This window comes from Pelophylax lessonae (genome assembly GCF_965119305.1).
Source record: "Pelophylax lessonae genome assembly, chromosome: 7".
In the NCBI taxonomy this organism is placed as follows: domain Eukaryota; kingdom Metazoa; phylum Chordata; class Amphibia; order Anura; family Ranidae; genus Pelophylax; species Pelophylax lessonae.
In genome coordinates this window covers 302,274,236-302,301,843 of record NC_138774.1, presented here as the reverse complement: position 1 = coordinate 302,301,843, position 27,608 = coordinate 302,274,236, and the positions used below count along the sequence as shown (strand labels likewise).

Sequence of the window (27,608 nt, the reverse complement as noted above, 5' to 3'; positions counted from 1 at the left end):
CCCTGTGCTGTGATCCTGGGTCTTTACACCTGCTGTGCCCATTATGAGGGGTTCCCACCATGCCTGTGCTGGCTTCCTGGGTCTGTACACCTGCTGTGCCCATTATGAGGGGTTCCCTCCATCCCTGTGCTGAGTTCCTGGGTCTGTACCCCCGCTGTGCCCATTATGAGGGGTTCCCACCATCCCTGTGCTGAGTTCCCAGGTCTGTACACCCACTGTGCCCATTATGAGGGGTTCCCTCCATCCCTGTGCTGAGTTCCTGGGTCTTTACACCCGCTGTGCCCATTATGAGGGGTTCTCATCATCCCTGTGCTGAGTTCCTGGGTCTTTACACCCACTGTGCCCATTATGAGGGGTTCCCACCATCCCTGTGCTGAGTTCCCGGGTCTGTACACCCGCTGTGCCCATTATGAGGGGTTCCCACCATCCCTGTGCTGAGTTCATGGGTCTGTACACCCGCTGTGCCCATTATGAGGGGTTCCCACCATCCCTGTGTTGAGTTCCCAGGTCTGTACACATGCTGTGCCCATTATGAGGGGTTCCCACCATCCCTGTGCTGTGATCCTGGGTCTTTACACCTGCTGTGCCCATTATGAGGGGTTCCCACCATGCCTGTGCTGGCTTCCTGGGTCTGTACACCTGCTGTGCCCATTATGAGGGGTTCCCTCCATCCCTGTGCTGAGTTCCTGGGTCTGTACCCCCGCTGTGCCCATTATGAGGGGTTCCCACCATCCCTGTGCTGAGTTCCCAGGTCTGTACACCCACTGTGCCCATTATGAGGGGTTCCCTCCATCCCTGTGCTGAGTTCCTGGGTCTTTACACCCGCTGTGCCCATTATGAGGGGTTCTCATCATCCCTGTGCTGAGTTCCTGGGTCTTTACACCCACTGTGCCCATTATGAGGGGTTCCCACCATCCCTGTGCTGAGTTCCCGGGTCTGTACACCCGCTGTGCCCATTATGAGTGGTTCCCACCATCCCTGTGCTGAGTTCCGGGGTCTGTACACCCACTGTGCCCATTATGAGGGGTTCCCACCATCCCTGTGCTGAGTTCCCGGGTCTGTACACCCGCTGTGCCCATTATGAGTGGTTCCCACCATCCCTGTGCTGAGTTCCGGGGTCTGTACACCCACTGTGCCCATTATGAGTGGTTAATTTTGTTTATTGGAAATTCTTACAATCAATCAACTTATATACAATAAAACCATAATAAATAAATTATAAATAACATATTTACAAAATAATTGAATATAACTATACAAAACAAGAACATAATAAATAAACCAAATTGCACACAGCATAAACCCTACGAGAGAGCCGGACTAAGAAACATCACCATGCATGGAGCCTTTAATGAAAAATTATATTTTAGGACTGATTTTCAGCTGATAACATTATTGGTTGCCACTTTTAACAGATAATTGAGGCAGCCGTTTCTTAGCCTGACTACTCTCTCCCCCTGGAGAACCAGTGCGCTTCACTGCACCCTGCGACTCATCATCCATGGAAGACTCTGTACTCAACAAGTCCCATTCATCATCATCATCTGACAGGACCCCAAACTTATTTGTCAAAGGCAAAACCTCAGGACTGTGGGTAGCTGAACACTTTTTTTTCCTTCTTTTGCCCTTCTTTCTTTTCTCCTCCAACCATTCCACATCCCCCTTGGACAAATTGGAAATAACAGTTTCCCCACTCTTACCCTCCCCTTCACCCCCACTCTCCCTTACCTTATCTACCACCAGGCCAGCCTCTTCACCATTCTCCCCACTCCTCTGCACCCCATGGTCCCTAATGGAAGCCCTGCAATGTCTAGGGGAGGGGACTGGCACTGTACTTGATGCCCCTGCCTCAGCACCTCTTGCCGCCTCTGCAATTTTGGAAGACATAGACACAGAAGGATTGGACACATTCTTAGTAACCGATACCTTACATACAGACTGGGAAGACACTGACACACTGGGCATTGGCACAGACTGGGGCACCACAGACTGGGAAGACACTGACACACTGGGCATTGGCACAGACTGGGGCACCACAGACTGGGAAGACACTGACACACTGGGTATTGGTACAGTCTCGGAGGGAATCGCAGGCACCCTAGCTGCTGAGCTCTGAGCATCCTCCATGTCCAGACGGAAAAACTCTCTCATGAGCTCAGGCTGGTTGTGCATTGCCTCAGGACACTGGCTATAAGGATGCCCAACTGCATTGCACAAGTTGCACCTTATAATATTGCAATCCTTTGCCAAATGCCCTAAATCCTGACACAGAGAGCATTTCATTACTGGACAGGAGGATGCAAAGTGCCCTTTATCCCCACACTTATTGCACAGCTTTGGCTGGCCTGGATAGAAGATGGTCAGTCTGTCCCTCCCTAGGAAAGCTGAGGATGGCAGATGCTGGATGACATTATCAATAACCCTCAGTTTTAGCTGCACAGACCATCCCCCCGTCCATATTCCTCGATCATCCATAATTTTGTGTAAGGGGCTCAGGATGTCTCCATATCTCCTCAGCCATACAGATAAATCCCCTTGCAGTATGGATTCATTGCGCACAAGAATCGTCACCATTTTAATAAGTGGCTGACGTGACACAACTTTGGGGATGAGCCCTTTCCAGTCCGGCAGGCTCCTATACACATGTTCATATTTCTCCCAAAATATGTCCAAAGACTCCGGACGGACAAAGGACAAATCGTACTCATAGGAGCCGGTCGGACTGATCAGGGCAAAGATATCTGCAGGTTTAAAGCCCATCTGCAGAATCTTATCAACCACAGCTCTCCTATATGGCGGAATACCTTCGCCTTCCCATCTGAGCTGTACCACATTCCTCCTTTTAAATAATGAGGAAGATAAAACATTTCCATGCTCCTTCCCTGCTTGCACCCCCCTCCCAAACCCTTCAGCAGCACCAGCATAGGTTTTCCTCCCAGAAACATCAGCAATTACAGCATTGTCTTTAGACACAACCACACCTGATGACAAGGAGCCTGAATCAACCCTTGCAGTCTTTGGAGCAGCAGAGACAAGACCCACCCCCTCCCCCTTCTCTGAGCACTCAGCTGCTTTCCTGGGTTCAATCACAGACTTGTCTACTGCAGACTCCAAAAAAGTTATAGTACTACTGCTCCCAGCATCTCCTCCACCATGCTCAGGAACAGCCACTGTATTTGGTCCAGGCAAAGCCTCTGCAATGTCCGTGGTGCTCCTCTCTGCAGACTCTTCAACCAGAAACACACAGTTTTTTCCAATTTTCTCACCACTTGCATTTAAAAGTGGAATTTTTTCAGCAGGTGTATCAGGTTGCACTGCATGCTGCACATTGTCTATGGGTGTGGGCTGACAGCCCATAGCACTACAACCCTCAGCAAGCATATTGTCATTAAAGTTCACATCACCACCTTGCACACACACTGTACCTGCTTTCTGTGTTACCTCTGCAGTGTCATGGTTAATGGCGGGATCAAACTCCCTCCTGGATGTTGCAGGCTTAATGGTGAATTTTCCTCTCTCCACAGGTCTCTCTCTCATAGGGCGAGGAACAGTATCCATCTCCTCATCTGGGGAATCTGCAGAAAAATGGAACTTTCTTCCATCCAGAGGGGATTCCAGCTCAGCGATGAACTCCAACATGCCAGTACCCCCCTCAACCTCCTGCTCAGATGTTCCACATTGCTGCTGCAGAGGGAGGGAGACAGAGGCCTCCGCCATTGGGGGCTCAGCAGATGTCTGAGGTGTTGAAGAGCTGGGCTCATCCTCCGGGCCCACTTTCTCACTCTCTGCTGACTCTGTCGGTACCTGAATCTCCTCACTGACTGGGTCACTCTCCATGCTGGAAACGGCTCCTCTCCTCATACGGCTGAAACGCTCCTCATTCCTGTATTTCTCCTGAAGTGCTTCACAGCTTTCCTTCAGAGAGCTCACCAACTCTTTCTGCTTCCTCAAAGCTTGCTCCAAGTCCTTCAATTCAGGCCTCAGAGCCGGTCTCTTCTTACTGTACAGTTTGGCACAATACAACTTTTTCTTTTTAAATTCTACTTTCAAAGTTGCCAATTTCTCCTCCTCTTTCTCAATCCGCCTCAGCTTTTCAACAGTCCTCCGTCTAAAGGTAGGCAGGGATTCACCCCTCCTTGGGCCGAGCTCCATGTCTTCCATAGTCTCAGGCCTATCCAGGGGGCCCCCGCCAGGGTCCTCCCCAGGATCCAGCATCCTTCCTGGGGCAGAGAAGCAACTCTAGCCCCTGGCTTCTGGAAGCACACGAGCTAAGGAACCAGCAACCTCACACCTCGCTGTCAGGGAGTGGAATGGCAGTTTCCCACCATCCCTGTGCTGAGTTCCCAGGTCTGTACACCTGCTGTGCCCATTATGAGGGATTTCCACCATTCCTGTGCTGAGTTCCGGGGTCTTTACACCCGCTGTGCCCATTATGAGGGGTTCCCACCATCCCTGTGCTGAGTTCCCGGGTCTGTACACCCGCTGTGCCCATTATGAGTGGTTCCCACCATCCCTGTGCTGAGTTCCGGGGTCTGTACACCCGCAGTGCCCATTATGAGGGGTTCCCACCATCCCTGTGCTGAGTTCCGGGGTCTGTACACCCGCTGTACCCATTATGAGGGGTTCCCACCATCCCTGTGCTGAGTTACCGGGTCTGTACCCCCGCTGTACCCATTATGAGGGGTTCCCACCATCCCTGTGCTGAGTTACCGGGTCTGTACCCCCGCTGTGCGCATTATGAGGGGTTCCCACCATCCCTGTGCTGAGTTCTGGGGTCTGTACATTGGTCGGGTTGCTACAGGTAAAAGTTATTCTATTTGATCTGCAGATGAATGAACAGAATGATAGAAAAGGAAGATTCTGTTACTTTGTATCTTTCTATATTTCTCTCTGGATTTATGTTGTTTATAAACATTGATTTGTCTCCTTTGTCACAGCTGAAGTGGCTCCGCCTTCTCTGAGAAAACTGGAATCCAAACAATTGCTGTTTACTGGGAGGGGCAGACGGGCTGGACACGCCCACACACGTCCTGTCTACAATGATGATGTTTGTGAGGTCTAGCACTCTTAAAGTCTGTAACTAGATAACTAAACCATCTTTGTGTGGACCGCCCCTTTATGGAAGAACTTCTTATGTGGGACATTGTTGATTATTTTTCAGCAGTCACTTTCGTAGTGCCTGTTGATGTCTACTTTAATCTTTCTGCTAATCTTCATGGAGCGAAGTGAACTGTTGGGGGTGCTGTGGTGCCTATTGCCTCATTGCGGCTCCATGTTTTCCAGTGTGGTGTGCAAGGTTGTGGAATAGACAGACCTGGGGGTACTGGTTGCGGGGGAGGTACCTGTTCCCATTGGAATACTGGTTGCCGTGAGGGTACTCATTCCCATGGAGGTACTGGTTGTGGTGGGAGTACCCGTTCCTGTGGGGGTACTTTTTGCATTGGGGGTACTGGTTCCCGTGAGAGTACCTGTTGCGGTAGAGTTACTTGTTGCGCTTGGCGTACCCATTGCAGTGGGGGTACCAGTTGCAGTGGGGATACTTGTGGTGGGAACACCTGCTCCCATGGAGGTACTGGTTGTGGTGGGGTACCTGTTGTGGTGGGAGTACCTGTTCCCATGGGGGTACTGGTTTTGGGGGGGGGTACCTGTTCCCATTGTAATACTGGTTGCCGTGAGAGTACCCTTTCCAATGGAGGTACTGGTTGTGGTGGGGGTACCAGAACTGGGGGGAAGTACCCATTCCCGTGGGGGAACTTTTTGCATTGGGGGTACTGCTTCCCGTGAGGGTACCTGTTGTGGTGGGGTTACTTGTTGCCGTTGGCGTACCTATTGCAGTGGGGGTACTTGTTGTGATGGAGGTACATGTTGCAGTGGGAGTACCCGCTCCCATGGGGTACTGGTTGCGGTGGGGTACCTATTGTGGTGGGGTTACTTGTTGCGATGGAGGTACCTGTTGTGGTGGGAGTACCCACTCCCATGGGGTACTGGTTGTGGTGGGGTACTTATTGTGGTGGGGGTACTTGTTGCGATGGAGGTACATGTTGCGGTGGGAGTACCCGCTCCCATGGGGTACCTGTTGTGGTGGGGGTACATGTTGCGGTGGGAGTACCCACTCCCATGGGGTACATGTTGCAGTGGGAGTACCCGCTCCCATGGGGTACTGGTTGCGGTGGGGTACCTGTTGCGGTGGGGTACTTGTTGCGATGGAGGTACATGTTGCGGTGGGAGTACCCGCTCCCATGGGGTACTGGTTGTGGTGGGGTACTGGTTGCGGTGGGGTACATGTTGCGGTGGGAGTACCCGCTCCCATGGGGTACTGGTTGCGGTGGGGTACTTGTTGCGATGGAGGTACCTGTTGCGGTGGGAGTACCCGCTCCCATGGGGTACTGGTTGCGGTGGGGTACTTGTTGCGATGGAGGTACATGTTGCGGTGGGAGTACCCGCTCCCATGGGGTACCTGTTGTGGTGGGGGTACTGGTTGCGATGGAGGTACCTGTTGCGGTGGGAGTACCCGCTCCCATGGGGTACTGGTTGCGGTGGGGTACTTGTTGCGATGGAGGTACCTGTTGCGGTGGGAGTACCCGCTCCCATGGGGTACTGGTTGCGGTGGGGTACTTGTTGCGATGGAGGTACATGTTGCGGTGGGAGTACCCACTCCCATGGGGTACCTGTTGTGGTGGGGGTACTGGTTGCGATGGAGGTACATGTTGCGGTGGGAGTACCCACTCCCATGGGGTACATGTTGCAGTGGGAGTACCCGCTCCCATGGGGTACTGGTTGTGGTGGGGGTACTTGTTGCGATGGAGGTACCTGTTGCGGTGGGAGTACCCGCTCCCATGGGGTACTGGTTGCGGTGGGGTACTTGTTGCGATGGAGGTACATGTTGCGGTGGGAGTACCCGCTCCCATGTGGTACTGGTTGTGGTGGGGTACTGGTTGAGGTGGGGCACCTGTTCTCATGGCAGTACCGGTTGCAGTGGGGGGGTTGCCTTAAGCTGGGGAAGAGGAGGTTATAAAATTATAACAGAAGTTCTCTTCTCCTTCAATATAGAAAGTAAGTTGGGTCCAAATTGCAGAATAGAAAAAGGTAAAAAGGTGTGAAGGAGAAATAGAGGGAAATGTAAGCACCCCATAGGGGGTGGAGCTCGGGAACATGATGAATGGACTAGTAAGTGGACTAGACAGCTCACCTCGGGGGCCAGTTGTCTGCGCTCCACCTGTTCTGTGTCTGGATCTCTCCAGCTTGGAGTGCGGACGGTTCCCGGGTGTTTCATCGCCCGTTCTCCATGTGACTGAACATGTCTAGACGGCCAATATGAGACTTTCTGGGATTGCGTTCCTCTGTTCCCCGAGGCCGTGTAAATGATTATTTGTAAGAATTGTAGTTATTGGAAATGTGTGTCTGTACAGCGAGCGCACCGCCAGCCTGGAATATTATAGACACGCCGCGCTCACTTACTGTTAACTCTTCACACAGCAGAAGAATGGAACCGGCTTCTGGAAGCTTGCTGAGACCATGTACTAAGCAGGGGCACTACTAGCCCCTGGTACCCAGGGCATATGCCCCACGTCTCCTACTGCATGTCCAAAGTCCTTTCTCACTTCTCAAAGTGCCCCAACCCCAGGTCTTCTACTTCATGCCCGAAGTCCTCTCACTTCTCAAGGTACCCTAACCCTAACCCCAGCTCTCCTACATTATGCCCCAGGCCCTAACCCTAACCCCAGGTCTTCTACTTCATGCACCAGGTCCTCTCACTTCTCAAAGTACCCCAACCCCAGGTCTCCTACTGAGTGCCACAAACTCTAACCCCAGGTCTTCTACTTCATGCCCGAGGTCCTCTAACTTCTAAAGGTACCCTAACCCCAGCTCTCCTACATTATGCCCCTGGCCCTAACCCTAACCCCAGGTCTCTTACTGAGTGCCCCAGGCCCTGGCCCTAACCATAACCCCAGGTCTCCTACTGCATGCCCGAGGTCCTCTCACTTCCCAAAGTGCTCTAACCCCAGCTCTCGTACAGAGTGCCCCAGGTACTAACCCTAACCCTTGGTCTCCAACTGCATGTCCAAGGTCCTCTCTCTTCTCAAAGTGCCCTAACTCCAGGTCTCCTACTGAGTGCCGCAGGCCCTAACTCCAGGTCTCCTACTGCATGCCCAAGGTCCTCTCCCCCTCTCACTTCTCAAAGTACCCCAACCCCAGGTCTCCTACTGAGTGCCACAAACTCTAAACCCAGGTCTTCTACTTCATGCCCGAGGTCCTCTAACTTCTCAAGATACCCTAACCCCAGCTCTCCTACATTATGCCCCTGGCCCTAACCCTAACCCCAAGTCTCTTACTGAGTGCCCCAGTTCCTGGCCCTAACCATAACCCCAGGTCTCCTACTGCATGCCCGAGGTCCTCTCACTTCCCAAAGTGCCCTAACCCCAGCTCTCGTACAGAGTGCCCCAGGTACTAACCCTAACCCTTGGTCTCCAACTGCATGTCCAAGGTCCTCTCTCTTCTCAAAGTGCCCTAACTCCAGGTCTCCTACTGAGTGCCGCAGGCCCTAACTCCAGGTCTCCTACTGCATGCCCAAGGTCCTCTCCCCCTCTTACTTCTCAAAGTAGCCAAACCCCAGCTCTCCTACAAAGTGCCCCAGGCCCTAACCCCAGGTCTGCTACAGAGTGCCCTATGCCCTAACCCCAGGTCTCCTACAGAGTACTCCAGGCCCTAACCCTAACCCCAGGTCTCCTACAGAGTGCCCTATCCCCTAACCCCAGGTCTCCTACAGAGTGCCCTAGGACCTAACCCTAACCCCAGGTCTCCTACAGAGTATTCCAGGCCCTAACCCTAACCCCAGGTCTCCTACAGAGTGTCCTAGGCCCTAACCCTAACTCCAAGTCTGCTACAGAGTGCCCTAGGCCCTAACCCTAACCCCAGGTCTGCTACAGAGTGTTCTAGGCCCTAACCCTAACCCCAGGTCTCCTACAGAGTATTCCAGGCCCTAACCCTAACCCCAGATCTCCTACTGAGTGCCCGGGTCTTCTACTGAATACTCTGGGTATCCTTTGTAGTAGTTGCCATCATCCCAGGTTTGATCCCTTAATGATCCATTTTTAGCCCCACTAGTGACTGTATTTTCCTCTTAAAGTTCTTTAGAATCACGTTGGGTGGATAATTCTAGAACTTAGTGGTAAGTACTGTACTTACCTAAATTTACAATGCCCGATCCCTCCATGCCATCCATGGAGTCCAATGCCTGATCCCTCCATGCCATCCATGGAGTTCAATTCCCGATCCCTCCATGCCATTCATGGAGTTCAATGCCTGATCCCTCCATGCCATCCATGGAGTTCAATGCCTGATCCCTCCATGCCATTCATGGAGTTCAATTCCCGATCCCTCCATGCCATTCATGGAGTTCAATGCCCGATCCCTCCATGCCATCCATGGAGTTCAATGCCCGATCCCTCCATGCCATCCATGGAGTTCAATGCCCGATCCCTCCATGCCATCCATGGAGTTCAATGCCCGATCCCTCCATGCCATCCATGGAATTCAATGCCCAATCCCTCCATGCCATCCATGGAGTTCAATGCCCGATCCCTCCATGCCATTCATGGAGTTCAATTCCCGATCCCTCCATGCCATCCATGGAATTCAATGCCCGATCCCTCCATGCCATCCATGGAATTCAATGCCCGATCCCTCCATGCCATCCATGGAATTCAATGGAAGATCCTCCAAAGTATCGATTGCAAGCCACTGAAAGGCGTTTTCCCAAGTCTTGAAGTCAGACCTGTGATTCGCCCAGCGACATATTTTTGGTGGGAAAATTGCAGATTTGTCCTCATTTATGAATTTCTTCTACACTTGGGAATCCAAATCCTGGATGACGAGAGGGCACAGACCGGAATCTTCCCTCCACGGTACAGAGGAGAAGTGGGTGACCAGTTGGGGAACGCGGGAAGTCATGATGGCGGCTGGGAGTAGAAATTGTTGTGCATGTGTCGGCGAAGGAATGTTCGATCTCCGCTGTTCTCTAGTCATGCTCTTTAATTAGTACAAAGTACTCACTGGAGGGCACATGTGCAGCGCGCCATACTCAGTAATTACAGGACATCCACCTTGGGGCACATCAGCTGGGAGTCGCCTGCTCACTTGTCCTCCTCACCCCATCCTTCCTGTCTGGATGATTTTATGTTCCAGAATGTCTGACTTTTCCCATAATCCCCCGAGAGGGAGAGCAAACGCCGCTGATTTATCAAGGTCCAGATGTGGAGGGAAATAGTAACAGCCAATGTATTACAATGATGGGACCGTGTGCATCTCTTCAGAGCCAAGAGGAAACCACATACAAACTCCATGCAGATGTGAGTGACAGAAGTGCTGAACACTGCGCCGCCCCTTTACAAGTCCTCATAGGATTCCCATCCTTCGCCCCTTATTAGACCCATGGTGGTGCCCATCCCCCGACTCCTTTATGGATCTGACCTGATACAATGTATACAAGCTTCTATATGTTATGTAAGGAATCGGAATTTTCCTCTTCATATCATTCTCAGATCTTCACCAGAGGCAAGCGAGATATCATCTCCTGATTACCGGCTACAAACCAGATGTGCCGGCACAGAACATGATTCTCCGCAGGCTCTGTTCTCATCCTCATCAACATTCTAATCAAAGGATTACATAAAACCTTTCCATTCTCTACTTTATACCTTCGATGTCATCACTCTGAGCTTCTCTCTGCAATGAGGGGTGATCATGGCTGGTGGGAGGGGCTAGCAGGGGGCTGTACGTACACTATATTATCAAAAGTATTGGGACGCCTGCCGTTACACACACATGACCTTTAATGACCCCCCAGTCTTAGTTCGTAGGGTTCAATATTGAGTTGGCTCCGCCCTTTGCAGCTATAACAGCTTCAGCTCTTCTGGGAAGGCTGTCCACAAGGTTTAGGAGTGTCTATGGGAAGGTTTCACCATTCTTCCAGAAGAGCATGTGTGAGGTCAGGCATTGATGTGGACAAAAAGGCCTGGCTCGCAATCTCTGCTCTAATTCATCCCAAAGGTGTTCTATCGGGTTGAGGTCAGGACACTGTGCAGGCCAGTCAAGTTCCTCCACCCCAAACTCACTCATCCATGTCCTTATGGACCTTGCTTTGTGCACTGGTGGGCAGTCATGTTAGAACAGGGAGGGGCCATCCCCAAACTCCTCCCACAATGTTGGGAGCATGAAATTGTCTATAATATCTTGGTATGCTGACGCCTTAAGAGTTCCCTTCACTGGAACTAAGGGGCCAAGCTCCACCCCTGAAAAACAACCCCCACACCATAATCTCCCCCCCACACCATAATCCCCCCCTCCACCACACCATAATCCCCCCCTCCACCAAATGATTTGGACCAGTGCACAAAGCAAGGTCCATAAAGACATGGATGAGTGAGTTTGGGGTGGAGGAACTTGATTGGCCTGCACAGTGTCCTGACCTCAACCCGATAAAACACCTTTGGGATGAATTAGAGCGGAGACTAAAAGCCAGGCCTTCTGATTGCACAAAATCGCTTGTGGAAGAATGGTGAAACATTCCCATAGACACTCCTAAACCTTGTGGACGGCCTTCCCAGAAGAGTTGAAGCTGTTATAGCTGCAAAGGGCGGAGCCAACTCAATATTGAACCCTACAGACTAAGACTGGGATGTCATTAAAGATCTGGTGTGAGAGTAAGGCAGGTGTCCCAATACTTTTGGTAATATGGTGTGGCTTCCTGAAAACATCCCAGCACCATGCTTCAGTACTCCTCTCCAGAACCCTCAGTCCTGATGTAAGCAGTGGGAGGAGTTATGCAAATGTGAAAATGCCTTGATGGGCGGGTGTCAGCCTGAAGAAGTGGGCGGTCCTAGGCAGGCTGCATTTCTATAAATGAAACAAAAATGAACAAAGCTGCCTATAAATCGCATAGAATAGAAGTGCTAGAATGCCACATATAAAAGTCCGCTTTGTTTCCAGTGGCGGCGACTCTGATGGCGGCGACTCTATTTGTTGTTTTTATGGATGAGTTTGTTTTCTGTACAGCACATTGTGAGTCTCTATGGATCTTACAATGTATATTTGATAATATTGTAGATATGGTATACCCTTTGTTTCCCTGAGGAAAGAGTTCTCTCCGAAACGCGTCGGCTCTGTCCTGGTTTAACATCAATGTAGAGAAAGCTGAATAACATGGAAGATAATAATGGTTGACCAAGGACGATTGGGTATCCCGAGCAACATATCCTGTTATGCTGTACATGTCTACTAATGGCAGCTGTGCTGTAATCTTATATTGTTTTATTCTGTTCTGTATTAGAATAAAGATCGGCACACTTTGCCTTTTACTATAAAGCTTTGTACATTGAATAAAAAGTCCCTAAGAGGGAAAAATAGATCTTGTTACAAACATTCCCCATCGTCTGCAGAGGAGGGTCCCTATGACCCCCATAGAGAGACCTCTACCATCTGCAGAGGAGGAGGGTCAGGGGTCCCCCATAAGGAGACCTCTTCCATCTGCAGAGGTGGAGGCTTAGGGGTCCCCGTGGCCCCATAGAGAGACCTCTCCCATCTGCAAAGAAAGAGGGTCAGGTGTCCCTATGACCCCCATAGAGAGACCTCTTCTGTCTGCAGAGGAGGAGGGTCAGGGGTCCCCGTGTCCCCCATAGAGAGACCTCTACCGTCTGCAGAGGAGGAGGCTCAGGGGTCCCCGTGTTCTCCATAGAGAGACCTCTACCGTCTGCAGAGGAGGAGGCTCAGGGGTCCCCGTGTTCTCCATAGAGAGACCTCTACCGTCTGCAGAGGAGGAGGCTCAGGGGTCCCCGTGTCCTCCATAGAGAGACCTCTACCGTCTGCAGAGGAGGAGGCTCAGGGGTCCCTGTGTTCTCCATAGGGAGACCTCTTCTGTCTGCAGAGGAGGAGGCTCAGGGGTCCCAGTGTTCTCCATAGGGAGACCTCTTCTGTCTGCAGAGGAGGAGGCTCAGGGGTCCCCGTGTCCCCCATAGGGAGACCTCTTCTATCTGTAGAGGTGGAGGCTTAGGGGCCCCCGTGTCCCCCTATAGAGAGACCTCTACTGTCTGCAGAGTAGGAGGTTCAGGGGTCCCTGTGTCCCCCATAGGGAGACCTCTTATATCTGCAGAGGTGGAGGCTTAGTGGTCCCCGTGTCCCCCATAGAGAGACCTCTACTGTCTGCAGAGGAGGAGGCTCAGGGGTCCCCGTGTACCCCATAGAGAGACCTCTGCCGTCTGCAGAGAAAGAGGGCCAGGTGTCCCTATGACCCCCATTGAGAGACCTCTTCCATCTGCAGAGGAGGAGGGTCAGGGGTCCCTATGTTCTCCATAGAGGTGACCTCTATGGTCTGCAGAGGAGGAGGGTCAGGGGTCCCCATGTCCCCCATAAGGAGACCTCTTCCATCTGCAGAGGTGGAGGCTTAGGGGTCCCCGTGGCCCCATAGAGAGACCTCTCCCATCTGCAAAGAAAGAGGGCCAGGTGTCCCTATGACCCCCATAGAGAGACCTCTTCTATCTGCAGAGGAGGAGGCTCAGGGGTCCCCGTGTCCCCCATAGGCAGGCCTCTTCTGTCTGCAGAGGAGGAGGGTCAGGGGTCCCCGTGTCCCCCATAGGCAGGCCTCTTCTGTCTGCAGAGGAGGAGGGTCAGGGGTCCCCGTGTCCCCCATAGGGAGACCTCTACGGTCTGCAGAGGAGGAGGGTCAGGGGTCCCCGTGTTCTCCATAAGGAGACCTCTTCCATCTGCAGAGGTGGAGGCTTAGGGGTCCCCGTGTTCACCATAGAGAGACCTCTCCCATCTGCAGAGGAGGAGGGTCAGGGGTCCCCGTGTTCTCCATAGAGAGACCTCTGCCGTCTGCAGAGGAGGAGGGTCAGGGGTCCCCGTGTCCCCCATAGAGAGACCTCTACCGTCTGCAGAGGAGGAGGGTCAGGGGTCCCCGTGTTCCCCATAGAGAGACCTCTGCCGTCTGCAGAGGAGGAGGGTCAGGGGTCCCCGTGTCCCCCATAGAGAGACCTCTACCGTCTGCAGAGGAGGAGGGTCAGGGGTCCCCGTGTTCTCCATAGAGAGACCTCTACCGTCTGCAGAGGAGGAGGGTCAGGGGTCCCTGTGTCCCCCATAAGGAGACCTCTTCGAGCTGCAGAGGTGGAGGCTTAGGGGTCCCCGTGTTCCCCATAGAGAGACCTCTACTGTCTGCAGAGGAGGAGGCTCAGGGGTCCCCGTGTACCCCATAGAGAGACCTCTGCCGTCTGCAGAGGAGGAGGGTCAGGTGTCCCTATGACCCCCATTGAGAGACCTCTTCCATCTGCAGAGGAGGAGGGTCAGGGGTCCCTATGTTCTCCATAGAGGTGACCTCTACGGTCTGCAGAGGAGGAGGGTCAGGGGTCCCCGTGTCCCCCATAAGGAGACCTCTTCCATCTGCAGAGGTGGAGGCTTAGGGGTCCCCGTGGCCCCATAGAGAGACCTCTCCCATCTGCAAAGAAAGAGGGCCAGGTGTCCCTATGACCCCCATAGAGAGACCTCTTCCATCTGCAGAGGAGGAGGCTCAGGGGTCCCCGTGTTCTCCATAAGGAGACCTCTTCCATCTGCAGAGGTGGAGGCTTAGGGGTCCCTGTGTTCACCATAGAGAGACCTCTCCCATCTGCAGAGGTGGAGGCTTAGGGGTCCCCGTGTTCACCATAGAGAGACCTCTCCCATCTGCAGAGGAGGAGGGTCAGGTGTCCCTATGACCCCCATAGAGACCTCTGCCGTCTGCAGAGGAGGAGGGTCAGGGGTCACCGTGTTCCCCATAGAGAGACCTCTGCCGTCTGCAGAGGAGGAGGGTCAGGGGTCCCCGTGTTCTCCATAGAGAGACCTCTACCGTCTGCAGAGGAGGAGGGTCAGGGGTCCCAGTGTCCCCCATAAGGAGACCTCTTCGAGCTGCAGAGGTGGAGGCTTAGGGGTCCCCATAGAGAGACCTCTCCCATCTGCAAAGAAAGAGGGTCAGGTGTCCCTATGACCCCCATAGAGAGACCTCTTCTGTCTGCAGAGGAGGAGGGTCAGGGGTCCCCGTGTCCCCCATAGGGAGACCTCTCCCATCTGTAGAGGAGGATGGTCAGGGGTCCCCATGTTCTCCATAGAGAGACCTTTACCGTCTGCAGAGGAGGAGGGTCAGGGTTCCCCGTGTTCTCCATAGAGAGACCTCTCCCATCTACAGAGGAGGAGGGTCAGGGGTCCCCGTGTCCTCCATAGAGAGACCTCTCCCATCTGCAGAGGAGGAGGGTCAGGGGTCCCCGTGTCCCCCATAGAGAGACCTCTACCGTCTGCAGAGGAGGAGGGTCAGGAGTCCCCGTGTCCCCCATAGAGAGACCTCTACCGTCTGCAGAGGAGGAGGGTCAGGGGTCCCCGTGTCCCCCATAGAGAGACCTCTACCGTCTACAGAGGAGGAGGGTCAGGAGTCCCCGTGTTCCCCATAGAGAGACCTCTCCCATCTACAGAGGAGGAGGGTCAGGGGTCCCCGTGTCCTCCATAGAGAGACCTCTCCCATCTACAGAGGAGGAGGGTCAGGGGTCCCCGTGTCCCCCATAGAGAGACCTCTCCCATCTACAGAGGAGGAGGGTCAGGGGTCCCCGTGTCCCCCATAGAGAGACCTCTACCGTCTGCAGAGGAGGAGGGTCAGGAGTCCCCGTGTCCCCCATAGAGAGACCTCTACCGTCTGCAGAGGAGGAGGGTCAGGGGTCCCCGTGTCCCCCATAGAGAGACCTCTACCGTCTGCAGAGGAGGAGGGTCAGGAGTCCCCGTGTCCCCCATAGAGAGACCTCGACCGTCTGCAGAGGAGGATGGTCAGGGGTCCCCGTGTCCCCCATAGAGAGACCTCTACCGTCTGCAGAGGAGGATGGTCAGGGGTCCCCGTGTTCCCCATAGAGAGACCTCTACCGTCTGCAGAGGAGGAGGGTCAGGGGTCCCCGTGTCCCCCATAGAGAGACCTCTACCGTCTGCAGAGGAGGAGGGTCAGGAGTCCCCGTGTCCCCCATAGAGAGACCTCGACCGTCTGCAGAGGAGGATGGTCAGGGGTCCCCGTGTCCCCCATAGAGAGACCTCTACCATCTACAGAGGAGGAGGGTCAGGAGTCCCCGTGTTCCCCATAGAGAGACCTCTACCGTCTGCAGAGGAGGAGGGTCAGGGGTCCCCGTGTCCCCCATAGAGAGACCTCTACCGTCTACAGAGGAGGAGGGTCAGGAGTCCCCGTGTTCCCCATAGAGAGACCTCTCCCATCTACAGAGGAGGAGGGTCAGGGGTCCCCGTGTCCCCCATAGAGAGACCTCTCCCATCTACAGAGGAGGAGGGTCAGGGGTCCCCGTGTCCCCCATAGAGAGACCTCTACCGTCTGCAGAGGAGGAGGGTCAGGAGTCCCCGTGTCCCCCATAGAGAGACCTCTACCGTCTGCAGAGGAGGAGGGTCAGGGGTCCCCGTGTCCCCCATAGAGAGACCTCTACCGTCTGCAGAGGAGGAGGGTCAGGGGTCCCCGTGTCCCCCATAGAGAGACCTCTACCGTCTACAGAGGAGGAGGGTCAGGAGTCCCCGTGTTCCCCATAGAGAGACCTCTCCCATCTACAGAGGAGGAGGGTCAGGGGTTCCCGTGTCCCCCATAGGTAGACCTCTCCCATCTGCAGAGGAGGAGGGTCAGGGGTCCCCGTGTCCCCCATAGAGAGACCTCTCCCATCTGCAGAGGAGGAGGGTCAGGGGTCCCCGTGTCCCCCATAGAGAGACCTCTACCGTCTACAGAGGAGGAGGGTCAGGAGTCCCCGTGTCCCCCTTAGAGAGACCTCTTCCGTCTGCAGAGGAGGAGGGTCAGGAGTCCCCGTGTCCCCCATAGAGAGACCTCTACCGTCTGCAGAGGAGGAGGGTCAGGGGTCCCCGTGTCCCCCATAGAGAGACCTCTTCCGTCTGCGGAGGATGAGGCTCAGGGTTCCCCATGTCCCCCATAGAGACCTCTCCCGTCTGCAGAGGAGGAGGGTCAGGGGTCCCCGTGTCCCCCATAGAGAGACCTCTACCGTCTGCAGAGGAGGAGGGTCAGGGGTCCCCGTGTCCCCCATAGAGAGACCTCTACCGTCTGCAGAGGAGGAGGGTCAGGAGTCCCCGTGTCCCCCATAGAGAGACCTCGACCGTCTGCAGAGGAGGATGGTCAGGGGTCCCCGTGTCCCCCATAGAGAGACCTCTACCGTCTACAGAGGAGGAGGGTCAGGAGTCCCCGTGTTCCCCATAGAGAGACCTCTCCCATCTACAGAGGAGGAGGGTCAGGGGTCCCCGTGTCCCCCATAGAGAGACCTCTCCCATCTGCAGAGGAGGAGGGTCAGGGGTCCCCGTGTCCCCCATAGAGAGACCTCTACCGTCTACAGAGGAGGAGGGTCAGGAGTCCCCGTGTCCCCCTTAGAGAGACCTCTTCCGTCTGCAGAGGAGGAGGGTCAGGAGTCCCCGTGTCCCCCATAGAGAGACCTCTCCCGTCTGCAGAGGAGGAGGGTCAGGCGTCCCCGTGTTCTCCATAGAGAGACCTCTACCATCTACAGAGGAGGGTCAGGAGTCCCCGTGTCCCCCATAGAGAGACCTCTTCCGTCTGCAGAGGATGAGGCTCAGGGTTCCCCATGTCCCCCATAGAGACCTCTCCCGTCTGCAGAGGAGGAGGGTCAGGAGTCCCCGTGTCCCCCATAGAGAGACCTCTACCGTCTGCAGAGGAGGAGGGTCAGGCGTCCCCGTGTTCTCCATAGAGAGACCTCTACCATCTACAGAGGAGGGTCAGGAGTCCCCGTGTCCCCCATAGAGAGACCTCTTCCGTCTGCGGAGGATGAGGCTCAGGGTTCCCCATGTCCCCCATAGAGACCTCTCCCGTCTGCAGAGGAGGAGGGTCAGGGGTCCCCCATAGGGAGACCTCTTCCATCTGCAGAGGAGGAGGGTCAGGGGTCCCCGTGTTCTCCATAGAGAGACCTCTCCCGTCTGCAGAGGAGGAGGCTCAGGGGTCCCTGTGTTCTCCATAGAGCCATAGAGAGACTTCTGCCGTCTACAGAGGAGGAGGGTCAGGGGTCCCCTCGTTCTTCATGGGTATTAATTTCAAACCTGAGAATTAGAAGTTGTCAGCCGACACATTTTAGGGTTCTAGATCTCCTTTTTTAGGATCTGAGATCACCGAGCCGCTTCAGCTTCTCTGTATGAGGGATGAGTGACATCATAAAGGTTATGAATGAATGATGGATAATAAAGGTTATGAATGAATGATGGATAATAAAGGTTATGAATGAATGATGGATAATAAAGGTTATGAATGAATGATGGATAATAAATGTTTTCTCTGTATTTTCTGTCGGCTCATTGTATCCATTTCATTGTCTTTTAGGAATTTTGGAATTCATCAGCCTAGCGGTGGGTCTGGTCAGTATCCGCGGTGTGGACTCCGGTCTCTACCTGGGAATGAACGAGCGAGGCGAGCTGTATGGGTCGGTAAGGTTACATTTTCTAAACTTCCTAGAAATGAATGTAATGCTAGAAAAGTGGAAATAGGTCCATAAAGACATGGATGAGTGAGTTTGGGGTGAAGGAATGTGATTGGCCTGCACAGAGTCCTGACCTCAACCCGATAGAACACCTTTGGGATGAATTAGAGCAGAGACTGCGAGCCAGGCCTTCTCATCCAATATCCAGAATCAAACATTCCCATAGACACTCCTAAACCTTGTGGACGGCCTTCCCAGAAGATTTGAAGCTGTTATAGCTGCAAAGGATGGGCCAACCCAATATTGAACCCTACGGACTAAGACTGGGAGGCCATTAAAGTTCATGTTTGTGTAAAGGCCGGCGTCCCAATACTTTTCACAACATAGTGTACAGTGAGGGGAAAAAGTATGTGATCCCCTGCTGATTTTGTACGTTTGCCCGCTGACAAAGAAATGATCAGTCTATAATTTTATTGGTCGGTTTATTTTACCAGTGAGATTTCTGGCTCCCAGGTGTCTTCTATACAGGTAACAAGCTGAGATTAGGAGGATTCTCTTACAGGGAGTGCTCCTAATCTCAGCTTGTTACCTGTATAGAAGACACCTGTCCACAGAACCAACCAATCAGATTCCAATCTCTTCACCATAGCCAAGACCAAAGAGCTGTCCAAGGATGTCAGGGAGAAGATTGGAGACCTACACAAGGCTGGAATGGCTACAAGACCATCGCCAAGCAGCTTGGTGAGAGGAGACAACAGTTGGTTGGAAGAAACAGAAAATAACTGTCAGTCTCCTCAGTCTGGGGCTCCATGGAAGATCTCATCTCATGGAGGTTCAATGATGATGGAGAACGGTGAGGAATCAGCCCAGAACTACACAGGAGAATCTTCTCAATGATCTCAGCTGGGACCATCGTCACCAAGAAAACAATTGGTAACACACTACCCCATGGAGGACTGAAATCCTGCAGCACCCGCAAGGTCCTCCTGCTCAGGAAATCACATGGTACAGCCCAACTGATGTCTGCTAATGAACATCTGAATGATTCAGAGGAGAACTGGGGGAAAGTGCTGGGGTCAGATGAGATCAAAATTTAGCTCTTTGGCATCAACTCAACTCACCGTGTTTGTAGGAGGAGGAATTCTGCCTATGACCCCAAGAACCCCATCCCCCACCGTCATACATGGAGGAGGAAACATTATGCTTTGGGGGTGTTTTTCTGCTAAGGGGACAACTTCACCGCATCAATGGGACGATGGACGGGGCCATGTACCATCAAATCTTGGGTGAGATCCTCCTTCCCTCAGCCAGGGCATTGAAAATGGGTCATGGATGGGTCTTCCAGCATGACAATGACCCAAAACACACGGCCAAGGCAACAAAGGAGTGGCTCAAGAAGAAGCACATTAAGGTCCTGGAGTGGCCCCAGTCTCCAGACCTTCATCCTATAGAAAATATGTGGAGGGAGCTGAAGATTTGAGTTACCAAACGTCAGCATCCAAACCTCAATGACTTGGAGAGGATCTGCAGAGAGGAGAAAATCCCTCCTGAGATGTGTGCAAACCTGGAGGCCAACTACAAGAAACGTCTGACCTCTGTGACCCCCAACTACAAGAAACGTCTGACCTCTGTGACCCCAACTACAAGAAACGTCTGACCTCTGTGACCCCCCAACTACAAGAAAAGTCTGACCTCTGTGACCTCTGACCTGTGACCCCAACTACAATAAACATCTGACCTCTGTGACCTCTGACCTCTGTGACCCCAACTACAAGAAACGTCTGACTTCTGTGACCCCCAACTACAAGAAACGTCTGACCTCTGTGACCCCCAACTACAAGAAACGTCTGACCTCTGTGACCCCCCAACTACAAGAAACGTCTGACCTCTGTGACCCCCAACTACAAGAAACGTCTGACCTCTGTGACCCCAACTACAAGAAACGTCTGACCTCTGTGACCCCCCAACTACAAGAAACGTCTGACCTCTGTGACCCCCAACTACAAGAAACGTCTGACCTCTGTGACCCCCAACTACAAGAAACGTCTGACCTCTGTGACCCCCCAACTACAAGAAACGTCTGACCTCTGTGACCCCCCAACTACAAGAAACGTCTGACCTCTGTGACCCCCCAACTACAAGAAACGTCTGACCTCTGTGACCCCCCAACTACAAGAAACGTCTGACCTCTATGCTCCCAACTACAAGAAACGTCTAACCTCTGTGACCCCAACTACAAGAAACGTCTGACCTCTGTGACCCCCCAACTACAAGAAACGTCTGACCTCTGTGCTCCCAACTACAAGAAACGTCTGACCTCTGTGACCCCCCAACTACAAGAAACGTCTGACCTCTGTGACCCCCCAACTACAAGAAACGTCTGACCTCTGTGCTCCCAACTACAAGAAACGTCTGACCTCTGTGACCCCCCAACTACAAGAAACGTCTGACCTCTGTGACCCCCCAACTACAAGAAACGTCTGACCTCTGTGCTCCCAACTACAAGAAACGTCTGACCTCTGTGCTTCCCAACTACAAGAAACGTCTGACCTCTGTGAACTCTGACCTCCCAACTACAAGAAACGTCTGACCTCTGTGACCCCAACTACAAGAAACGTCTGACCTCTGTGACTCCCAACTACAAGAAACGTCTGACCTCTGTGACCCCAACTACAAGAAACGTCTGACCTCTGTGACCCCCAACTACAAGAAACGTCTGACCTCTGTGACCCCCCAACTACAAGAAACGTCTGACCTCTGTGACCCCCAACTACAAGAAACGTCTGACCTCTGTGACCCCCAACTACAAGAAACGTCTGACCTCTGTGCTTCCAACTACAAGAAACGTCTGACCTCTGTGACCCCCCCAACTACAAGAAACGTCTGACCTCTGTGCTCCCAACTACAAGAAACATCTGACCTCTGTGCTTCCAACTACAAGAAACGTCTGACCTCTGTGCTTCCATCTACAAGAAACGTCTGACCTCTGTGACCCCCCAACTACAAGAAACATCTGACCTCTGTGACCCCAACTACAAGAAACGTCTGACCTCTGTGACCCCCAACTACAAGAAACGTCTGACCTCTGTGACCCCCAACTACAAGAAACGTCTGACCTCTGTGCTTCCCAACTACAAGAAACGTCTGACCTCTGTGCTTCCCAACTACAAGAAACGTCTGACCTCTGTGCTTCCAACTACAAGAAACGTCTGACCTCTGTGACCCCCAACTACAAGAAACGTCTGACCTCTGTGCTTCCCAACTACAAGAAACGTCTGACCTCTGTGCTTCCCAACTACAAGAAACGTCTGACCTCTGTGCTTCCAACTACAAGAAACATCTGACCTCTGTGACCCCAACTACAAGAAACGTCTGACCTCTGTGACCCCAACTACAAGAAACGTCTGACCTCTGTGACCCCCAACTACAAGAAACGTCTGACCTCTGTGCTTCCAACTACAAGAAACGTCTGACCTCTGTGACCCCAACTACAAGAAACGTCTGACCTCTGTGACCCCAACTACAAGAAACGTCTGACCTCTGTGCTCCCAACTACAAGAAACGTCTGACCTCTGTGCTTCCAACTACAAGAAACGTCTGACCTCTGTGCTTCCCAACTACAAGAAACGTCTGACCTCTGTGCTTCCAACTACAAGAAACGTCTGACCTCTGTGCTTCCCAACTACAAGAAACGTCTGACCTCTGTGCTTCCAACTACATGAAACGTCTGACCTCTGTGACCCCCAACTACAAGAAACGTCTGACCTCTGTGCTTCCCAACTACAAGAAACGTCTGACCTCTGTGCTTCCAACTACAAGAAACGTCTGACCTCTGTGCTTCCCAACTACAAGAAACGTCTGACCTCTGTGCTTCCAACTACAAGAAACGTCTGACCTCTGTGACCTCAACTACAAGAAACGTCTGACCTCTGTGCTTCCATCTACAAGAAACGTCTGACCTCTGTGACCCCCAACTACAAGAAACGTCTGACCTCTGTGCTTCCCAACTACAAGAAACGTCTGACCTCTGTGCTTCCAACTACAAGAAACGTCTGACCTCTGTGCTTCCAACTACAAGAAACGTCTGACCTCTGTGACCCCAACTACAAGAAACGTCTGACCTCTGTGACCCCCAACTACAAGAAACGTCTGACCTCTGTGCTTCCATCTACAAGAAACGTCTGACCTCTGTGCTTCCCATCTACAAGAAACGTCTGACCTCTGTGCTTCCATCTACAAGAAACGTCTGATCTCTGTGACCCCCCAACTACAAGAAACGTCTGACCTCTGTGACCCCAACTACAAGAAACGTCTGACCTCTGTGACCCCAACTACAAGAAACGTCTGACCTCTGTGATTGGCCAACAAGGGTTTCTCCACCAACTACTAAGGGGTCAAATATTTATTTCACTCATCAAATGCAAATCAATTTATAACTTTTTTGAAATGCGTTTTTCTGGATATTTTTGTTATTCCGTCTCTCATTGGTAAAATAAACCGACCAATAAAATTATAGACTGATCATTTCTATGTCAGCGGACAAACCTACAAAATCAGCAGGGGGTCACATACTTTTTCCCCTCACTGTATATATCCCATAGTTTGTAGATGCTGTATATACCTTTTGTGAAATCAATATACAGATATTGGGATTTGTAGGAGAATACAGATTGAGGGAAATTGATGAAGAAATTTGATTTTTTTTTGGAAGTTTTATAGCAGAAAGTAAAAAATATTGTTGTTTTTTTCAGAATTTTCGCTCTTTTTTTGTTTATAACACAAAAAATAAAAATCGCAGAGGTGATGAAATATCACCAAAAGAAAGCTCTGTTTGTGGGAAAAAAATGACTGAAATGATATTTGGGTACAGCGTCTCAGGATCACGTAATTGTCAGTCAAAGTAACGCAGAATGTCCTGGTCATGAAGGGGGGTAAATCTTCCAGTGGAACCGCCATTACTATATAAAGCTCTCCGGTTGGGATCGCCGCAGTCGCGCCCTCATTTCACTTTCTGATGATTTGTGATAATCGCATTCCTTCATTATAATAAATCCTGATCACTTTCCCTGATAAGCTGCAGTAATTAGGTTACACAGAGAGGCCCCACCCCCACCCCGCGCCCCCGGGGCCTGAGAATCTGGAAATTGGGTGATTGGAGCCGCGCTCTGCAGCTGGTTCAATCCAAACTCGGGATGAAGTTAACCCCTTACAGTCCAAATGTGTCCCAGGTAGAGAAGAGCGATCAGAGAGACGTTCTCTGTTCTGAGTCTGACCTAGAGCACTCAACAATCAGCAGGTGTCCGCCAAACTCCTCCCCCCCCCCAGACTAAAGCCCCTTTTTTTAGTCCAATAAGCTGCCTGCTGGGTCATTCTTTGTTTACAGAGCTGAAATGACTCAGCCCCCAGCTCATTGGACTAAATAGGAGCTTGAGTTTGGCTGGGGGGGGGGGGGGGGCGGGGTGTGAGTCTGGCTGGGGGGGATCAGTCTGGCTGGGGGGGATCAGTCTGGCTGGGGGGTGTGAGTCTGGCTGGGTGTGAGCCTGGCTAGGGGGGGACGCGAGTCTGGCTGTGGGGTGAGTTTTTTTCTGGGGGTGCGAGTCTGGCTGGTGGGGGATACGAGTCTGGCTTGGGGGGGTGAGTCTGGTTTGGGGGGGGGTGAGTCTGGCTTGGGGGGGTGAGTCTGGCTGAGGTGTGGGGATGCGAGTCTGGCTGGGGGGATGGGAGTCTTGCTGGGGAGGGGGGTGGGTGAATCTGGGGGGGGGGGGGTTGAGTCTGGCTGTGGGGTGAGTTTTTTCTGGGGGTGTGAGTCCATCTGGGGGGGGATTCGAGTCTGACTGGGGGGATGTGAGTCCGTCTGGGGGGGGGATGTGAGTCTGGCTGGGGAGGGTGGGAGTCTGGCTGGGGAGGGTGGGTGAATCTGGGGGGGGGGGGGAGGTGAGTCTGGCTGTGGGGTGAGTTTGGAGGACATCTGAACCCCGGTCAGACCTGACCCCTCCCTACAATACAGGACACTTTTGATGAGGGGTGTGGCTGTTACTCAGCTCTGCTGGCACAGAGCACTGCAGTGGGATTGGTGTGATAAGAAGGCCTATGGAGGGTAGGGAGTGGGGTGGGGGAGGGAGAGCTGACCGGGTCAGTCTGGCTGGGGGGCTCAGTCTGGCTGGGGGGTGTGAGTCTGGCTGGGTGTGAGCCTGGCTAGGGGGGGATGGGAGTCTGGCTGGGGGGGACGTGAGTCTGGCTGTGGGGTGAGTTTTTTTCTGGGGGTGTGAGTCCGTCTGGGGGGTGTGAGTCTGGCTGGTGGGGGATGTGAGTCTGGCTTGGGGGGGTGAGTCTGGTTTGGGGGGGTGAGTCTGGCTTGGGGGGGGTGAGTCTGGCTGAGGTGTGGGGATGTGAGTCTGGCTGGGGGGATGGGAGTCTTGCTGGGGAGGGTGGGTGAATCTGGGGGGGGGGTTGAGTCTGGCTGTGGGGTGAGTTTTTTCTGGGGGTGTGAGTCCGTCTGGGGGGATGTGAGTCCGTCTGGGGGGGGATGTGAGTCTGGCTGGGGGGGGATGTGAGTCTGGCTGGGGGGGGATGTGAGTCTGGCTGGGGGGGATGTGAGTCTGGCTGGGGGGGATGTGAGTCTGGCTGGGGGGATGTGAGTCTGACTGGGGGATGTGAGTCCGTCTGGGGGGGGGTGTGAGTCTGGCTGGTGGGGTGAGTCTGGCTGGGGGGGATGTGAGTCTGGCTGGGGGGGATGTGAGTCCGTCTGGGGGGGCATGTGAGTCTGGCTGGGGGGGCATGTGAGTCTGGCTGGGGGGGCATGTGAGTCTGGCTGGGGGGGATGCGAGTCTGGCTGGGGGGGATGTGAGTCTGGCTGGGGGGGATGTGAGTCCGACTGGGGGGGGTGTGAGTCTGGCTGGTGGGGTGAGTCTGGCTGGGGGGGATGTGAGTCTGGCTGGGGAGGGTGGGTGAATCTGGGGGGGGGTGAGTCTGGCTGGGGGGGATGTGAGTCTGGCTTGGGGGGGTGAGTCTGGCTGGGGGGTGGGGATGTGAGTCTGGCTGGGGAGGGTGGGTGAATCTGGGGGGGGAGGAGGTGAGTCTGGCTGTGGGGTGAGTTTGGAGGACATCTGAACCCCGGTCAGACCTGACCCCTCCCTACAATACAGGACACTTTTGATGAGGGGTGTGGCTGTTACTCAGCTCTGCTGGCACAGAGCACTGCAGTGGGATTGGTGTGATAAGAAGGCCTATGGAGGGTAGGGAGTGGGGTGGGGGGAGGGAGAGCTGACCGGGGTGAGTATAAATCTGGCACGGCACTCGGTGGGACAATAATAATCTTTCATAGACTTTGCAATGTGTGAATATTATTTCTATTACCGCAAAAATAGCGATGTCTAAAAATACTCAACACAATCCCAACCCCCGCTCCATCCTTACAGATAACGGCGCCTCAACAATCTGTCCATAAATGGGGTCACCCTGAATCCCAATGAAATTCAACTGGTTGGGATTCCATGGACTGTCCATGTTTTTTATCAAGTCTTCTCAATAATAATATTAGTCAGTCTATGGCATTATCCACATAAATGGTGTCACCCAGTATCCACACTTCCATGAGATTCTATTGGTTGGGATTCTGTGGCATTCTATTGGTTTGGATTCTTTGAGATGCTACTGGTTGGGGGATCTGTGAAATTCTATTGGTTGGGATTTTACTGGTTTGAATTCTGTGAAATTCAATTGGTTGGGATTTTACTGGTTGTGATTCCCTGAGATTCTATTGGTTGGGATTTTACTGGTTGGGATTCTATTGGTTGGGATTCTGTTGGTTGGGATTTTACTGGTTGGGATTCTGGGAGATTCAGTTGGTTAAGATTCTATTGGTTGGGATTTTACTGGTTGTGATTCTATTGGTTGGGATTTTATTGGTTGGGATTCTATTGGTTTTGATTCTCTGAGATTCTATTGGTTGGGATTCTATTGACTGGGATTTTCGTGGTTGGGATTCTCTGAGATTCTATTGGTTGGGATTCTATGAGATTCTATTGGTTGGGATTCTATTGGTTGGGGTTTTAGTGGTTGTGATTCTGTGAGATTCTATTGGTTGGGGTTTTAGTGGTTGTGATTCTGTGAGATTCTATTGGTTGGGATTCCTTGGCCTTTCCATGTTTTCTCCTCATTAGTGGTTCCATGCGGCAGTTAAGGGGTGACCCCGGGGGATGGTAGAGGTTTGTGACCCGGGGCAGTGTAAGGTGTTGAGTAGAATTCCTCCCTTCCATAGAGGAGAAGAATGTGGCGGAGGCGCTGTGCGATATTCCGCCTGGGCTCTTTACTCGCTCGCTCTCTACATATGGAAGTCATTTGATGTTTCTCTTCCCTCGGCCCTGCGATTTGTCACATGAAGCCAACTTCTTTTATGTCAAAGCTGTAAAATTCATGCTGAAAACACAGATTTGTCTGTGCCAAGGCATAAGGGAACAATCTTCAGAAATCTGCGTACAGGTGGAGATTTTCCTATTAAAATGATCAAAGACACAATTAGCAACGCTGAAAGAAAAACATTCCGGATCCGAAGGAAAAAGTCAAGGATTTCTACCCCGCCGCCAACATCCCAGATGGTTAACCTTCGCTGTGCCAGCACGGGGGAATTATCCCCAAATATTCCTTGGTCTCCCATGGAACTCCTTTCCCTAAGGTGCCGGGATGTGTCTGGCTACCATTGGATTTACTTCTTATATGGGGGTCAGTTATGGCCAATACAACCAATAAGAAGAGAAATCCCCCCCCCCCCGTAATAGAAGGATACAAAATACCCTCACTGTAGGGGTAAAAGTATGTGAACCTCTGCCCATCACATCTCACCAAATCCTATATGGTCAAAAGCCTGTGCCCCTCCTTCTCTCAAAATGATGGAGTTCAGGTGTCTCCAGTGAAGGGTCCTGGTAATCCTCCAATCCTCCATCAGATAAAGACATTGGAGACAATGGTACTCCTCCAGCCTTGTGGTAACAGTTTGGTGAAGACCCTTTTCTGTTCCAGCATGACTGTGCCCCTATTCCTCCCACTGACACCAATTATGGGGCACTATTCCTCCCACTGACACCAATGATGGGGTACTATTCCTCCCACTGACACCAATTATGGGGCACTATT

At 52.7% G+C, this 27,608-nt stretch overlaps 1 protein-coding gene across 1 annotated transcript in view; it reads left to right on the top strand.

Annotated features, from left to right (window-relative positions):
- Positions 1-27,608, top strand: part of FGF16 (fibroblast growth factor 16) — a 62,781-nt gene that overhangs the window by 32,146 nt on the left and 3,027 nt on the right. The window contains exon 2 of the mRNA XM_082264302.1: positions 18,380-18,483. Within this exon, the coding sequence (XP_082120428.1) occupies positions 18,380-18,483 (104 nt within the window). The remainder of the gene's footprint in view (positions 1-18,379; positions 18,484-27,608) is intronic.